Genomic DNA, 17,369 nt, shown 5'->3' with positions numbered 1-17,369 from the left:
AACTAAACAGACACACATATGAATTTAGGGTTTATTACTGTAACCATAACAATAAGGTGGATCTCTCTTTATTTTGACCATCAATTCAATCATAATTGTTCTTTTTAATCACAGGCAATAGTTATAATAGTGCACTTTTTATATTTAAATTATGATACAGACATTTCTTTTTTTAAACACCTTATTCTACTGACCCTTATGGATGGAGAATAGTTTACAATCTTAGCCAGAGTTGGGTCAATGAAAAATGAAGGTGACGTGAAAGATGAGGTGAGCAATCAGTGTGTTTAGGACTGTGAGGCAAACAACTCCATACAGTTTCTCTTCTAGTGACAATGGGAACAAAACAGAGGTGAGGAAGCGGGACAGACAGGTCAAACTGACAAGGCATTAACACAGGAGATAAAGCCAACAAGCAAGTATTTGATGTGCTCATGTGTGTTTGTGACAGAGAAAACATAGGCCTGTTAAGGTTTGGCTGTGTTGGTTAGTTCAAAATCACTGGGTCAGTCGGGAAAATCCACACATAACTACCTCAAAATGCATCCGCTGCAAAGTGCTCAGCCCACTCTCATTCAGTCGCCACCCACCCGTCTCGCACACAGATACCAGTTACCAGAGATCAGTGTGAGTCACAGAGACGCAAGATACAGACAAAAGCTCAGTGGGGACGTGAGATGAGAGGAACTGCTGCTATCGAAAAAAAAAGAGTAAATAACAGGAACAGGAACGGGTTTCTTGGGTTTGTTATTGACACATTTTGTTGGCATGAAATCTAGTTTATAAAACAAATACATGACAAAACCCTCCATAAATAAATAAATAAACAACAGACAGAAAAATCGACAGATTAGAAAATGACGTTAAAATAATAAAGTGTAGCACTGTGTGTCTCTCTGAAATCCTTCTGCACTCTTGTTGCATATTGCACTGTATGGAAGACTGTGATGAACATTGACTAGTCTGATAGAGTACTGGAGTAATATATGTGACTGCCTTGAGTTGCTACGTCTGCTTGCAGAATGGCGACTCTTAGTGATGAGCAAGGGTGTGGCGATGGATACTTGGCTTGTCGGTGAACACTGAAATAACGAGCATGGGGTTAGGAAGTCCTGTTCAACAAGAAGCTGACACCTTTTTTAAAGTCCAGCATCATGAATACGTCCCATTGATGAATTTCCTTACTGTGTATCTTCTTTTTTTGTTTGTTTGTTTGTTTGCTTTATTTTGACATGAGTCAGTATATGAATACTATGGCAACAGGAGACAAAGCTTGACGAGAAAGGCGGTTTCTGTTTGATCCACAGGCCGGTGATGCTCTTCTCATTCAATCTGGGCGCAAACAGCTGTGATGAGGTTCATGAAGCTAATCACGGATAGTGACGACAAAACAAAGCTTTCATATATTACTGTTCATATTTCTGTTCAAACACTTTTCTTCAGAGCAACGAGGGTCCAATGCAAAAATCGTAGAAGCATTGTTTCATATTGTCTCTGAGTAAAAAGCAAATATAAAAGAATCGAAACACTTAACTCTGAAAGAATGCCTGTCGGAAAAGCAGCTTCCACTGTCAAACACTGTGTGGAGTGTCTCAGTTGCTGTCTTTACTGTGATCACTGTGCTACTGACATCCTTAAAAGAAATGTGTAAACATAAATAAAAACTAAATAAAAAAATATCTTTTTTTGTTCACATTCACTTACTTAGCTTACTTTGTTGGTTTTCTTTACCTTAGGAGGAGACACTGCTGGAGAAAAACAGGACCTTCACTGAGCTCATCGCCACTCACTGGGGCGGCAGCAGGGTGCTACCTCTTTAGGATTCTTCTGCTGAGATGCATTCACATTTCTTTTTAGTGGGCGGGTTTAGATGTTGCTTGATAGTGATATGAGCGCACTGATTCATTTTAGGAGTAATCTCGAGAACCATCACAAGACTGTTATTTCTTTTTTTCCTTTTTTTTGTGGTGTTGGATACTGTATTACGATGATATGGTAGACTAGCCTATCTGATCATATCAGCATCCTTGAGCAGGCTGATTCGCTAACTGGCATGCACATTAGCACTTCAAAATTCCTAGTTTGATCTGTGAAGCTGAACCTCTGATGAATACCAAACTGCTCATTCACGTATTGTTATTATTTTTTTTCATTAAAGGGCGGTTTGTTAACACTTGTTTCTCATTTAAGGGTAGGAATCCTGGTAATCATAAGATCAGTAGAATCTCGAGTTGGAAAAAATGTGCATGATGGGGAGGAAAAAGGCTCAATCCTTGCTCTGTGGTCAAGCACCTTCAGTAACTTAGACAAGGAAGAATAGGAGTAGCTCATGGCTTGCAGGGATACTTGGAGATGAAATTACACTGTCTTCTTTCTGGTGTAGTTCAGGCATCCTGCTGCGCAGTCTAACTTTCTATCCTACGGTTGGGATTGGGTTCCGTTGGAGGACAGCAGTCGGGTTCTCTCTTTGGCTGAGCCTCTGCGCTGCAGAACTCCCCCGCTACCTCCTATGCCTCCGCCATCTGCTCGGTCACCCCACTCACACCTGTCACCCCCACCCTCAGAGCGCCTCGAGTTTTGGCGGGTGGGGGTCCCGTGGGGCCGACTGTTTTTCTCATCTGGGAAGGGATCAAGAGAAGAGAACGGGAAAGTCACTCTGAATGTTTACAATCCACAGGCGTTACGGGTCAGTGGCAGAAATGCAGGTGTGAATGAAAGGACCTGATTAAGGTGGCAGCTAATCTTCCACCCTATGCTTTGCTCACTATAGTCTAGGAACTGTGAATCATGCAAAGCTATTATAGTCAGCTCCAAGAACAAATATGGATCTAGAAATCAGCTCAAAGACTAAAAGTGAAACAGGGTGAATTTCTACAGCAGTGTGTGGAAAAGTATTGTGTGGTTAAGCAATCTTACCAGATAGGGCTGACACCAATGGGTGATCATGGGAGCTGAGAAGCTGCGCTTGAATCGTTTCCACCACCCGTCTGAACCTGCGACTCGGACCTGAAGAGGAGTCACACACATTTAACTTAGGGTAGGTACTGTTCCAAAATAATATGATCTTAACGTCACCTGATTTTTTGTATACATCCAAAGTTATTTTCAGAGAAAAACTCTCAATTTGGTAAAAACAAACCAAACTTCTCAGATGAATGAGAACCCAGTTTCAACTTAAAAATACTGCCCCAAAACATAAACATTTCAGGAAATGTTGAGTATTTTACTATAAGGTTTACTTATTAACCCTCTTAAACCCCTTTACTTATTAAACCTCATCTTGCTATAGCTTTACTTGCTGACAAGAGTATTATTGATTCTTCATATAACTTTCCAAAGCAGGAAGCTGTTGAGCAGATTTCCAAAAATTGAGATTTTTTCAGGGAGCGACATAGTTTTGTCAAAATGTTTAACATTTCAATCCACCATTAGCTAATTTTAGCATCTGCTTTACTTGCCTGATATGAGGGTGAATGTCACGCTGTAAATTCCTGTCTCCCTCCTGCCCTCCCTCTCGTTTCTCTCCCTGTCCCGCTCCCTCTCGCCCTCGGAAAAGGCAATGTCCACCTGGAACTTGACGGGCTTCTGGAAGACGGAGGGACCGCCGGAGGATTTGTATTCGGCTCGGAAGCTGGTCTGTGAGAGGACGCTGTGACTGAGGGATGGGATCTGTGTAGTTGGGAGACAGAGAAGAAGCAGAGAGACCGACAGACTTACGAGGCGGGAGAGGTATGGGGACCGACGTGAGTATAGGGAGACAAAGGGTGAGGGTGAGGAGAGGAGAGAGAAAGAGTGAGCCATTGGTGAAAGCAAAGTGATCCATCTACATGCCACGAGTGAGCAAGATCAAATAAAGATTAAATAAAGAGAAAACTGAAATAATGAGAGAAATGGAGTGTGTACAGTATGAGAGCACAAGTCAGATCCAGCCAGAGCCATGCTTTGATCGCGAGAGCCGTGAAGGACAGTCCAAGTCAGACACTCACAGACAGGAAGGCGTGGACAATGTCAGCTTTAACAGAGCTCAGCGGTTTATCTCTGATCACCACGAAGATCTGCTCCTCTTTCTCCAAGCCGATGAAATTCCCAAACCACGATTTCTTAGCTAGCCTGGTAGCCAGACAAAAGAAATACACAGCATGAGGAGACACAGACAGCGCAAACAAACGGTTTTATACCGTGAAAATACGACACCTCGACAAATATTTATCTCCAGGAGCTGGGACTCACTCAGGGCTGGATTCTGGCGTTAGGCTGGACATATCCTCTGATGTAGGAACTGTGAGAGAGACAAAAATTCCGCAATCGACATTTGACAGATTGGAGCAAAAGGAAAAACTAACTCATAGATAATCCTCAGCGATTACAGAGATGAAAGCTGAAAAAGGAAATCAGTGTATTAGAAGTAATGAAATCTTCTGAAGCTATAATCCTACGCACTAAAAGCATAACTCCCACAAAATATGAGAGCAAACATACAGGACTGACCTTGCAATTTACGCCGATGGAATCTTGGTGAGCCCAGGAGGTTGTTCTTGAAAGAATTGAGGCGAGTCCTCCAATGGGCAGAGCTGCTGGCTGCCATGCCGCTCCCCCCTCCTGGACTGGAGGGTGGGGTCAGCGACAGTGAGCCCACCCCTCCCCCTCCCTCCGCCCGCGAGGAGGATGAGGACGAGGAAGAGGAGGGCGGGGTGGAGGAGGGGTGGTGAGGGTGGTGAACAGGGGTGCCCAAGGGTGTGGGCAACGGAGAGCCCTGGGGAGTGACCTGCGGCACAGAGTGGGCAGAGTTTGGGTAGAAGCTCTTAGTCACTGACTTTAGGACAGAAGAGGAAGGGAAGAAGAAACGGGGGATGGGTGACAGGAGTGGGGAAGGGGAGGGCGAGCGGGAGGATGGATTTTGCAGAGGCAAGGATTTGATGGGCTGTAGGTGGGGTCGGTTGGCGGGTCCCTTGGTGGGCAAGGTCTGGGTCTTTGGGTTTGGGGGAGCTTTGGGCTTGTCATGAGCCCGTGCTGAGCGAGGAGTGGTGGTGCTTCCCTGTTTGGACTCCTTTGTGAGTGGGGAAGCGGTGGCAGAGGTGACATCTGATTGGCTGAAAGTGAAGACGGGGCTCTGATAGGACTGGGGGGTGGGGGTGGGGGTTTGTCAAGGTGAGGGGGTGGGAGACATGGAAAACAAGAAAGAGAAGGGATGGAAAATGGAGAAAGGATGGAAATGAATATCATGCTTAATGACAGAAGAGTGCATCTTGTGAGGAGTGAAAGTGCCGAATGCAGTTCTAAGTGCCGATCATAAAGTCTTTCATTTAGTGCATTTCAGTTTTTAGTACGCGTCCTTTAAATCTATTGAAAGTGAGGGTTTCGTGACAGTTGTGGCAGGGTTAAGAATGCAGTGACACAGGACAGTGGCAGTGAAGGTGTTACTATAGAGTAATTGCTGCCAATTAAGGTATTTTTTTTTACCCTTTAGGGACTGTTTTTATACTTTTTCAAGCACGATCAAACCATTAATTATCCAATAAAGCATCTAATTAAGCTGTCAAATTGTTCAAATTATCATATATAAAACTAGCTCATGCATGAGGAGGAAGAAAAGTGACATGAAGACAGAAAACAAATGCAAGCCTCCTGTTGGGTGAGACAATTCATTTAAGGGACCTGTGTTGTGATGATGTGTAAAAATGACTGAGAAGACTGTTACAAAGATATTTTAGGGAGTTGCGAGGAGTGAATATTTGTTTTTTTTAAAGCAGCTTCATGTAGAGACTGACATCAGCAAAAAAAAACAATGCATTGTTACATACTGAATCAATAGTTGGCAAAGGAGTAATACTGAATTGAAGTAAACTAAATTACTACCTAGTCTGTCAACATTATCTCTGAAGTCATTTTCACTGTTGGTTTACAGTGCTGTTATTGCCCAATGAGGCTAAAATGTACACAGTACCCTGCTGACACTGACAGCTGTCTGAACTGCAGGACACAAATATGAGACTGGACTTAAAGCTATATTGCTGACAGGGGAGAGTTAAATAATATAAATGCAGACTACCAGAAATTAGCATTTTATTATGGATCCAGGTATAGTGTTCAAAGATAATGTAGTAAAAGTATGAACAAGTTGGTTTACAGAACCTTACCCTGGGACTACTGAGAGGGCTGGAGGAGAGACCGGTTGACGCTCCACTGACTGAGCGAGACCTGACAAAGAGACCCAAAGATTAATAGGCCGTTAACCCCCCCCCCCCCCCCCCCCCACACACACACACACACACACACAAAAAAAACCAACCAAAAAAACAAAAACTGTATGATAATGAATTCTTGCACTCTAATTCTGCAGAATACAGCGTGTATGTACTATATATGTGTAAGAAAAACATGCTATACCTCTGGCTGTGTGCAGCTGTGTCCAGGGCCCTGCGAGGTGGTGTAGGAGACCCTTGTTCGGTGACACTCAAGACCTCCAGGCTCTTCCTTTCGGGACGGCAACGGCCGTGGCGCGTCAGCATAGGGGAGTCGACGCGCTTTCGAGGAGGGTCTGCTGAGAAACGCCACCATAAACTCATTACAAATTTTGTTTTAATTTTAAGCCTTGTGCTGTGTTTCGCACTTCAGGAATTTCTTCTGAAAAATTCTAATTCTTTCACAGGCCTCACTGCGCCATCTGTGACTGTGATAAACTTAGCTTCATTTGCATTTACAGAATTGCTGTCCTTTCCAGTTTTATCTCATAGACAAAGCTTGCAGATGTCCTGCAAAGGCTGGTATAATCATGGTAAAAGCCAGCGACAACTTATAGTATTAAAGAAACAGGTAAACACACTAAAACTCCAACACAAGGACATTAAGGGCCATACTGCTGTATATTTTATCTCTAATGCTAATGCTAGTCAGTGCAGTCAGTGCATCAAGTAATAAAATTATAACTTAATAGTGTTTAAATCATAACCTCAAGTAATCCCTAATTGACTGGAAGGAGAACTGAGCATACAGGAGCACCGCTCTTGAAAAAGTTGGTAAAATGTGTCTCAGACTGATAACTGTAGCGTCCTCTCTTGAGTGGATCCCTCCTGCCCCCTAATGACTGACCTACATCATTGCGCGGAGGTAAGTCCTCATCCTCATAGCTGGGGTACCGCTCTTTCCTGTCTAGCAGAAGGTAATAGATCATTTTCTCCTGGTTTTCTCTGTTGGGGGGTGGGAGAAAAATACAGATTGAATGAGATGCTAAAAAGTCATAATATTTATTTAAAAAGGAAATCTGTATAGATGCCACACAGCCACGCGATTAGCTTTTAGTAGGCTGTTCACACGGTCACGCAGACATGGATTTCATGACACAATCAGTTTATTTAACTGATCACATCAATGGGAAAAGAGCTAAAAATAAGCCACATACTCCTTCCTCTACCTCAACACTATATAGGCAAATAAGACAAGATAGGATGTTTGTGGCCAATATTAATCGGTTGCATAACATCAATGCTGGCTGAGTGTTAAAAGGAGAAAAAAATACAACAACAAAAAACACGCAACAGCAAAAGCAAAATATACACTGAAAGAAATATTACATGCTTGTGACTGCATTGCATATTATATGCCACAAATGTTCTGATTTTTCCAGCCATTTCAAGCTGACACTAGAAACCACATACGTGTTTGGAAGCTGAAAGAAATTACTTACTCCTCACACTGCAAGTCACGTGTGAGCTTGACTCTGTCTCGGAAACAACCGAGCGAGTGCATGCTGTCCAGCACATCTGGGTCCAGCTCAGTCAGGGACAAGATTCGCCTCACACAAACCCGCCTTGGAGGAGGCTGCTCAGGACATGGCTCGTTACGACCACCCCTAGTAGGAGTCAAACAAAATGAAGCACATAGGAATGACACAGTTGTACTGTACATGATTAAATACGATCACTTCAGCAGTCACGTATGAGAAAACGAATGTATACTCACAGATACCAGGAATGTTTCTGGATGGCCTCTAGCTGTAAGGGGTGACAGGGCAGATGGGGCCATTAGTGTCTACAGTCTGTTAACAGCCAGATGGCCACAGAGCTGTGCTGTGTAAACAGTTCACATCACTTTTTTTTTCTTCTTACATCCACAAATCTCACGATTGCAGAATATTACCCATTAAACTGGATCATAAAAAACATTTTCAACTTTGCAATGTTTGCTTTTGAAAGTTTAATCAGAAACTCACTTGTGTGTGTGTGTGTGTTAGAAATATTACTGAGCAAGTTCTAGATGGCTCAGTTAAGTCCCCAAAACATGCTTCAACAGCTGCCACTACAATGCATCTTCCTGACTGTACAGTATTACAATGAATGTGCCAATAAAACACATACGAAATGCAACTGTGCCCCTCATAAATATTAGCTAGAGTGCAGATCCAGCAAAAAAGGATAATAGGAAAGGCAAGAAGGATAATCTAAAAGTGAATCGAGACAAAAATTATTTGTATCAAAAGCAAGAGTCCCATTAAACATATATTTATATCTTACAGAAAGAGAGGCAATCCCAGTTTAAGGCGGGTGACTGAAAACAGGTGTAAATGCATGCTGCATCTGAGGTCTGGACTAATGTGAGCAGTCTCATACCGTGAGCCTCTTTTCAGGGTTGACCTCAATCATTCCCTTCAGCAGGGACTGACAGTCCGGGGGGATGAAGTGAGGCATGTGGAACACCCCGCTCTTTACCTTTTCCAGGAGCTGGCGTAAATTGTCGTGGTCAAAAGGAAGGGCCCCCTGTAGGGCAGAGAGAGAGAGAGACAAAAACAAGAAAGGAACAAAAAAACAGATTGCATTAAAAAAAACAAGAAACTGGCAAGCGTGGGATGTAAGAAAGAACTGCAAAAAACATAAGACGAGGGGATTTAAAAAAAGACCAAAGTGCACTGTGAAAACACAAGTAAAAGACTTACCACCAGTAGGGCAAACAGAATGACCCCACAGCTCCACACATCTGCTCTCCGCCCATCATACTTCTCCCCCTGCCAAACACACAAACACTTATAATTTTATTCATCACCGGCCATTTCAATAAAAAAGTGATTCACAAAACTTGGCACCCGTTACAGGATGATTTAGGCTGATTTCAGGATGAAAAACACTGAAAGGAACACTAAAATCCATTTAGTCAAACTCAGTCTAAAAATACCATGAAGCCAGATTTGAATCGACAACACTGGATAATCTTTTAAATGCTAAATGCCCCAGCTAAAATGAGTGTCCTAAAGATGTACTCATGCTAAAAGGTGTGAACGTTCAGAAAAACAACTCAAGAGACAGACTGAACTTAACATTAAAAGTGTCATGTTACTGGTTAGTTTTCATCAGGGGTGTCAAACATAAGGCTCGGCCGCCAGAATTGGCCACCCAAAGACGCCAATCAGGCCCACTTGACAGCTATGGAAAATGTGGGGGCATAAATTTGACTTTTTATTGTATTTTCAAACTTTTAACAGCTTTGTGAAAAACCATTCATACTACACCAAAGTAAATAGGTAAAAGATAAACAATTAAATGACAGAAAATTCCTGTTTTTTCACTGTCTACTATAGAAATGTACAATTTTTACATAGGGTTCACCATTTCAAAAAACCAGGATGCTCTGTCAAATAACAAAAATGTTCAGCTTCATAATCACAGACTGAGCAATAAACTAACAGAACTGTTTCTGTAATTTTATATATTTACTTCTTAAAATTTAAGCCCAACACAGCATTTCTTTAGCATGCAGAAAAACTGTATTGTTGAAATTGCACTTCGTTTTTAAATATCAAAATATCTCTGAGATTAAATGTGTGATTTAACTTCTTTACACTCTCAGAAAGCAGAGTTTAACTGATCAAACACACTTAAGATCAAAGTGGACTGTACATGTCCCACAGTGTAAAATGAGTTTGACATCCCTAGTTTAGATCATGTACCTTTGGAGCAATTTATCTCTCTTCAAAAAAATGTTTTTATTTACATTTCAGACAAGAACATTTGAGAACGACATAGAATAAGAGCTGGATACTTACCCGTATAACCTCAGGGCAAGCGTAATGTGGTGATCTAAAATCAGAAAAGGTTTGCCATTAATATTAGTGAAAGTAAAATGAGCACTGTATAAAAGAAGTCACAGATCTGTGTTGTAGACGCTGTATTTTCCTGCTGATGTGGAGCCTTTAACGTTTAAAATGTACAGAGTCATACTGCAAGTTGTTGAATTATATAACCCTGTTTATGTATGTACATCATCATTCATGAAGCTCACACACAGAGTTGGTACTCACCCACAGCTGGTTTCTAACAGACTGTCTCCCACCTGTAGGGAGGCCATGCCAAAGTCAGCAATACGAATGTTGTTCTTTTCATCCAGGAGCAAGTTCTCAGGCTTCAGGTCTCTGTGACTGCACAAATACAACCAATACTGTTAGAGTTGTTGTCAACATGGTGCTTTAAATCAAATACAACTGCATGACTCTGAAAATGTGTTTGCACAATCATAATGTGTTTCACTCATTTAGTACATCAGACAACAGCTGTTTTATTGTTTAAAAAGAAACGCTCAAAATAGCTTTGTAAGTCAGTAGATGAGCCCTAAATCAACATCCTACATATGAACTTGACTCAAACACGGTTATTACAGCTCGGTGCAAAAAACCAACCAGATGGAATGACTGTGGCAGAAATCCAAAGCAGAGATGATCTGCCTGAAGAACTTCCTGGCCTCTTTTGGAGTTAGCCGGCCCTTCTTTACCAAGTAGTCAAAAAGCTCTCCTCCTGACACATGCTCTAACACCAGGTACCTGTCCACAAACAGGGACAACATTGTAATTTGAACTTATGATTCTGATAACGCTTTTCCACTGACGTGGTGCTGGACCAAGCGCAGAGCCAGTTCTGCACCAGGGCAACCAACTAGAGGACCAACCAACTTTTTTGACTGAACTGAACACTGCAAACGTTTGATGTAGTTTCTACAGGAAGAGAATTAAAGGCCCATCCCACAGAAAAGGATATCAGTGTTTGCACTTTTGGTGAAAATGTGGGAAACAGGTTCTTAGTTTGGCACCACGTTGGTGGAAAAGTGGTGCAAGTAGTGAAAAGCAGACAAGATGCTAAGAAAAAACTATTTAAACTGAGACACTTCCCATGGTTTGATATAATAAGCTTATGAGGTTGGATACTAGGACTACAATATTCAGGCTGTACTCACTTTCGGACAACCCGTCTGTCTACTCCAACAGTTGTTTTGTAAGGGTATTAAAGGATTTGAGACATACTCCTCATTAAGACACACTTTTGAGAATAAAAGTAGGGGATGAAGGAAAAGTGAGAATTACAGTAACGACAGCAGATTATTACAGCTTTTCTTGCAATATTTATACTCATCCCACTCCAAAGATTAGTATGCAGCTAGAAGGCATGCAGACTGCATTGAGCCAAAGAGCAGGGCTTTTTCTGAATGCAGAGGGAACTCACAGATATTTGTTATTCTCGTAAACATCATGCAGCTTCAATACATGCGGATGCTCAATCAGTTTCAGAATGGCAATCTCCCTTTCAACCTGGTTAGAAAGAAGGGAAAGCATAGAGAGAGAAAGATTTTGAAGCGAGGCTCATGAGCGAGTTGTTTTTCAAACATCTGAACGGAGGTTAACTGTTAACTCATACAGAAGATAAATATAGTGAATATAGGACATTTTGTTAACATCTTAAAACACTATGATATATATATATATATATATATATATATATATATATATATATATATATATATACATATAAGTGTCATCATTAACGTCACTGTGAGCAACACCTTCAACAGCGTCAGACTGTACCTTCATCAGGACTGACTCAGACAGCTTCTCTCTGTTGACTATTTTGATGGCTACCTTCTGACCCGTAATACAGTGGACCCCCAGTTTGACAAGTCCTGTAGATTGGATGAGAGATCAATATAAAACACAAGGGTGGCGAGTGGGGGTAGAATAAAAGCGCACAGTTTAAACACTACACAAAAAACTAGTTTTAATTTCAGGAACAACTCGGCAATACTCACCTGTCTGTCCCTTCCCCAGAGTCTTTTCCAGTCGATAGGGCCCAACATATTGAGCTGACTGACTTAGAGACAGTTCCTTACTCATACTGCTCTTAACTGGAGGCTAACACACAATTATTACTACTTACTGCACTGTAGTTATTGCAATTACTGTGATATTGTACAGCTTACACAGACGTTACTGTGGGACACAAGACGATGCTCAAATTAGAACGACTGTCTTTTTATGTCAGCGGTAACACGGACTTTCTTTGAAGTCGCTTCATGAACGTGAAAAAAACAAAAAACCATAGAAGTGAAAACTGCTGCTGATTTACAACACCTGGGTGGACGTTTTTCATCTAAACCTTGACAGCACGGTAAACATGATGTTTATTTTTTTAATTTTTTTTTTTTTACATCTTGCTATATGTAGAATAAAGCGGGGGGAACTGACATGGCATTAAGTTTCTAGGATGTTTTCTGCGTTAAATACCAACCACTACTCTAAAGTAGGCAAACTAACGAGTCTTATTTATGTACATCAGCTTATTTCTATAACTCGCACCTTGTTATACGTATGACGTTAACGATATATGACTGTTAATGAGAAAACGTTACCCTTATATAGCCTTAAAACGAGCAGGTTTTCACGTCTGCCTTAAAATATTCATGTATTTTTCCTACGCTTAATATTATTTTTAGTTAAGTAAACGGACAAAACGTCCAATACGTCAAGTGTATGCTTGCACTGAAAATGAAATCACTGTTTTCCCCTCACTGCCAGGCCTGTTTCACAGGTCCAACAACATGCTATTTTAGCCTCGCCGCCGCTCTCCCACACAGCAGCGAGGCTAGCTTTAGCTTCAACGCCTTGACGAACGGCCGTCTCGCTCGCGCCGCCTGTCAAAAAAACCGACACCGCCTGAAGTTTCTGGGCTTCGCCAAACGGTACGATTTATTACACGGCCGCCGCATTCTCACAATACTTCGAGGTGAAACGCGCATTCCCCGCAAAACAAGCATCTTTTTTTTAACGTAGCGCCGTCCTCCCCCTCCCTGACTCTCCCGTCTCTCCCTCTCTACATCCCTGCAAGTAGCGGATCACAGCATCTTCTCTTCTCTCCTTTGGCGTGTCCTCCTCCCCTCACCGCCGGGTACACAGGTGCAAAACACACACACACGCACGCACACTGATATCCGCGGATATGGGCGCGCTATAACCAGCTGCCGTATCCCCCTCCTCGCTCCTGATGACAGTTCACGCAGGGTAAAGGCCCCTTCTATTACACTCCCTTCGGTTTTCTTGCCGTAAATCGATATTTTCTCTCCCCTCTTCCTTCCTTCGCCTCACTCGCATCAGCATCCGGGTCTCACTCCCTCTCCATCCTCTCTCCTCTCGTCTCCTCTCCTCCCCCGCCCTCCTCCTCCCGATCATCTTCCTCAAAATACGCCTATCTCTGCATTCACATCAGCACAGGCCACGCAGTGGGCTCCCGGGAGTTGCAGCGGACACCTCTTTTACTGTTTTTGTCATCGACATTTATCATTATTATTATTATTATTATTATTTTATTCATACATGGACGCAGGGAGCGGATGCAGACGCAATTCGTTAGGGGATATCTAGAGAGTCCTGTTTTATTTGATCATTTCTTCCTATGAGCTGTCAAATTTGAAGTGCACAACTTAGTGTAGCGTGGATAATTTAATCAAAACATACTAACATTTAACAATCATTCTGTGTCTGTTTCGTTGCACTGATTTTTTTTAAAAAAGAAAGATAGAAAATAAACAGTAACAATTAATAAACAAACCATGTCAATATTATAGTATGACTACTTTTAGTTAGTGACTACAAAGGCATGTTTAAAATATTTTAATCAACACTGGAAAAAAAATCATAGTAACTGCATGTCAAACAATGAATTTAGTAGTCACGTAGTGGTATGAAACATAAGGCTCAGGGGCCAGAATTAGCCTGGGAGAGACTCCAGTAAGATCCACTGGAAACGTTTGAAAAATGTAAAGGGCCTAGATTTTGGACGTTTAACTGCATTATAACACGTTTTACTGCTTTTCCTACTGATAAACACCTCTCACATGAACATACTACACCAAAGTAATTACATAGTAGATGAATATTTCAGTGACAGTAAAGTTAATGTGTTTTTACTATCTACTATTGAACTTTCTGTTTCTACAGAAGAAAAACAGAAATGGTACAGAAATTATCTTACAAATAAAATGTACACAATTTTTAAAATTTACACAAAGATTTTACTGAATTTTCTTATTTACTGAAAGAAAAATGTATTTCTTACAATTTAAGCCCAATGACTCACATTTATTTATGACATATGGCACCCATTACAAGCTTTTATTCTACCAAGCAATACCTATTTTACCACAATCCACTTATGTTAATTTTTAACTGATAACACAAAGATAACATTGAAGTATGTTTAAGTTCACAGTCATCTAAACTGTAGACAGTAGAATAAAAATACTATAGATCCAAAAAAAAAACCAAAAACGTACTTTTTTACATCAAAATCAATTTTGACCTGGAAAATTTCTGCAGGAGAAATCTAACTGCATTTTTTCTACCGGCAGAGAAAGAATCCTAATGAGCATGTGCAGTGTAGCTTGTTTCTGTTTTGAGAAATTCAGTGTGCCAGAAGTGTGCTACAATTGCCACTGATGTTAATTAATATCATATTATAATATAAATCATATTCTTCTTCTTATTAGTAGTAGTAGCATTCAAAAAGAATGTTAATTTGTGCACAAAGGAGTTATTTTTATAATCTTGAGCAAAAAAAAAAAAATATAATAATGCGTAATAGATTATCAGTTTGCAAGACATTTTTACACGTTGCTGTTTAACCATATTGGGGTTATTCCATCTCTATTCCAGTGTGTTCGAAATAAAACGTCCACCTGACCACCTCAGATCTGCATGAAACAATTCCAAGGGAAACATACTGTTCTTAATGGAAGTTATTATTTTTATTATTATCAGAAAGGTTTATTTCTAATAATACTATTTTTCTGTTTAAAAAAAAGGAATTATAGACTTTTAACTTTTTTCTAGCATTTTTAAAAAACTATCTACAAAACGGATAAAACTCTTTGAGCCGGATCTTCTTTTTATTTTAAGAATAATAAAATGTTAAATATCTGGGTCTAAGGCTCTATGTACATGGGCTGTCAGAAGTGTAACTCAAGCTAACACTGAAAGATGGATCCCTGAATCCTTAAAATAATTGGATGTCCAATCTCTGACAGCATTTAAAGGCCTGCAGAAACCACAGTTTTGCAGGTAGACGACTGATATTTTATTTACAGCTTCTCATGCACTAGGCACATAATATTCTACAAAACTGTCAAAATCAGATGATTGGTTTAGAGATATTAAAGCTCGAATATAACACACACACACACACACACGTCTGGTTTGCTATCCTCGTGGGGACATCCCATTGACATAATGCCTAAGTCAACTAAATTAAACTTTCTTTTATACCTAACCATAACCCAACAGTGACAAGGATTCTGGTCCCCAGGATGGCTGTTGGTCCCCTCCAGTATAGTAAATTTCAGATTTTGGTCCCCACCAAGATAGTAACAGCCCCCCCCCCCCCCCCCCCCCCCCCACACACACATTTTCATCCAACTTCAGTGGGAGATACCTCAGGTATTACACCATGTACCAAATCCAAATGAATCTTTCTTGAAAGAGCACATTTTTGTTAATATTATATCCAAAATTTGTGGTAGTCTTCTCAATTTTTCAATATAAAGTTTTGAAATACTCATGTAGAGTCCCTCACATATGATGCCTGAAAAACATGTAAAAACAAAACTATATGTACCTTCATATATGACTTATAGGAATCTCAAATTTTGCACAATTACAATTAAGAAGTTTATTTTTTTCAGACAACTCAAACAGAGTTAAGTGGGAGACGTTTGATGAACTATGATCCAGTGTTCACACTAATTTTAGTATCTGCCTTGTTCTTTGTTATAAAGCTTTAGGTTAAAATAAATGCACAAGCAATGTGGTCCCTCAGAATTTCACTTTAGGACAGTACTTGTTGAATGTACATGTTACTTTTAAATAGACAAGGCTGTATCTTTCTTGATTATAAGCTTTAAGCATTGCTGCTGCTGATGTATAGACTGTTGTCACTAAGGACATGGCAAAATAAGATTAACAGAATAGTAAAGTAATCATCATAATTTCCTTGGCACACTGGCATGACTTATTGGGACACTTGGATCAATTAGAACTGGGCTTAATGTAATCACTTCCTTTTTTCATTGTACCATTGCAAATTTGTATTTGTCTACATCGGATTTAGTGTTGTTTCTCTTCAACTTTATAGTCGATTTTCAAATAATATAAAAATACTCTACTCAGATTCAACAGTGCTGATCATGGGAAATTTCCACTTCATTGACAACCACATTAAAAATATTTTATAAAGAGCAGAACCGTTTAAAGAAGGCTGAACGACAAATGCCCTCGTCTGCCGATTTGGAGGGAAGCAGAAAAGCATTGGGTGCTGATTTGACTGAATCACTCAAAGATGACAGCTTTATTTTAAATAAATAAATAAATAAAGTAGAACGTTTGAATATATCATCCGTAAAGTGCCTTGAAAAATCTCTAAAATCTCAGATTGAAATGTTGTGTGTGGGTGGATAATTCCCCAAAGCCCATCTTCATCTGCGTCTAGCTGGTTGATTTTCACGCAGCCACAAGGATTTGTCTCTGAACCACGGTGCAGAAATGGGACAGAAAGAAGATACTCATCCTGCTTCTGATAAAAAACCATAATGAATATATGTAGGCTTACACGATAGCCCTGCAGGAGAAACTGAATGAAGTCTGCCAAGCCTGACACACTCTACACTGAATGCAGATACATTGTAAAAATCAGTCTTTTGTGGGATTTGAAGATGCAAACCTGGGGGGGGGAAGAAAAAGTAGGACAAGACATATCAGTCTGTGAATGATGTTTGCTTTTTGCATAAACCTGCAAAAATGCTCTGTGCTAATTCTCTCTCTAGAACCCCCATTAAACATCTTTTCCAGGGTCTTTCTCCACTCTGAGCTTAGTACATTTCAGCGATCCCCACACACAGACTACAGATGTAACATTACACTGCTCTGTGTAGGTACTAAAGTGGGATTAAGCAGAGATTAACAAGCTCTTCTTAATTCTATTAAGTCGAACATACAGGTCCACCAGTGGAGAGGCTCCAACATATAATAATGTAAGAACACAGAAAATGTGCTGCCATAAAGAAAGACAATA

General features: G+C 40.5%; 1 protein-coding gene across 8 annotated transcripts; it reads right to left on the bottom strand.

Annotated features, from left to right (window-relative positions):
- Positions 1-17: 17 nt before the first annotated feature.
- Positions 18-13,462, bottom strand: brsk1a (BR serine/threonine kinase 1a). 8 transcript variants are annotated; one of them, XM_085170807.1, is made up of 20 exons: positions 12,905-13,461; positions 12,061-12,862; positions 11,840-11,934; positions 11,481-11,566; positions 10,664-10,804; positions 10,289-10,405; positions 10,034-10,067; positions 8,930-8,998; positions 8,607-8,753; positions 7,960-7,991; positions 7,685-7,849; positions 7,090-7,187; positions 6,388-6,541; positions 6,138-6,198; positions 4,489-5,119; positions 4,231-4,279; positions 3,987-4,110; positions 3,459-3,669; positions 2,919-3,006; positions 18-2,632 (listed from the first exon to the last, which is right to left on the bottom strand). In XM_085170807.1, the coding sequence occupies exons 2-20, from the start codon at positions 12,143-12,145 to the stop codon at positions 2,419-2,421; spliced, it is 2,601 nt and encodes an 866-aa protein (XP_085026933.1). In that variant the 5' UTR covers positions 12,146-12,862; positions 12,905-13,461; the 3' UTR covers positions 18-2,418. The 8 variants fall into 8 exon arrangements, with proteins under 8 accessions (XP_085026933.1, XP_085026941.1, XP_085026934.1 ...); XM_085170815.1 differs by having other exon boundaries at positions 18-2,618; positions 2,917-3,006; positions 6,388-6,538; positions 12,061-13,462; XM_085170808.1 differs by having other exon boundaries at positions 6,388-6,538; positions 12,061-13,462.
- Positions 13,463-17,369: the final 3,907 nt, after the last annotated feature.

This window comes from Neolamprologus multifasciatus, chromosome 8, assembly GCF_963576455.1.
Source record: "Neolamprologus multifasciatus chromosome 8, fNeoMul1.2, whole genome shotgun sequence".
Taxonomy (NCBI): domain Eukaryota; kingdom Metazoa; phylum Chordata; class Actinopteri; order Cichliformes; family Cichlidae; genus Neolamprologus; species Neolamprologus multifasciatus.
This window is presented reverse-complemented; position numbering and strand designations above follow the sequence as displayed.

Bases quoted from the DNA above. Each gene is read 5' to 3' on its own strand.
- brsk1a (XM_085170807.1), bottom strand. From the start codon at position 12,145: ATGAGTAAGGAACTGTCTCTAAGTCAGTCAGCTCAATATGTTGGGCCC. The intron at 8,999-10,033 runs GTAAGTATCCAG...TGTGTTTGGCAG, and splicing joins CTTGCCCTGAGGTTATACGG to GGGGAGAAGTATGATGGGCG. The intron at 4,280-4,488 runs GTCAGTCCTGTA...TCTCTCTCACAG, and splicing joins CCATCGGCGTAAATTGCAAG to TTCCTACATCAGAGGATATG.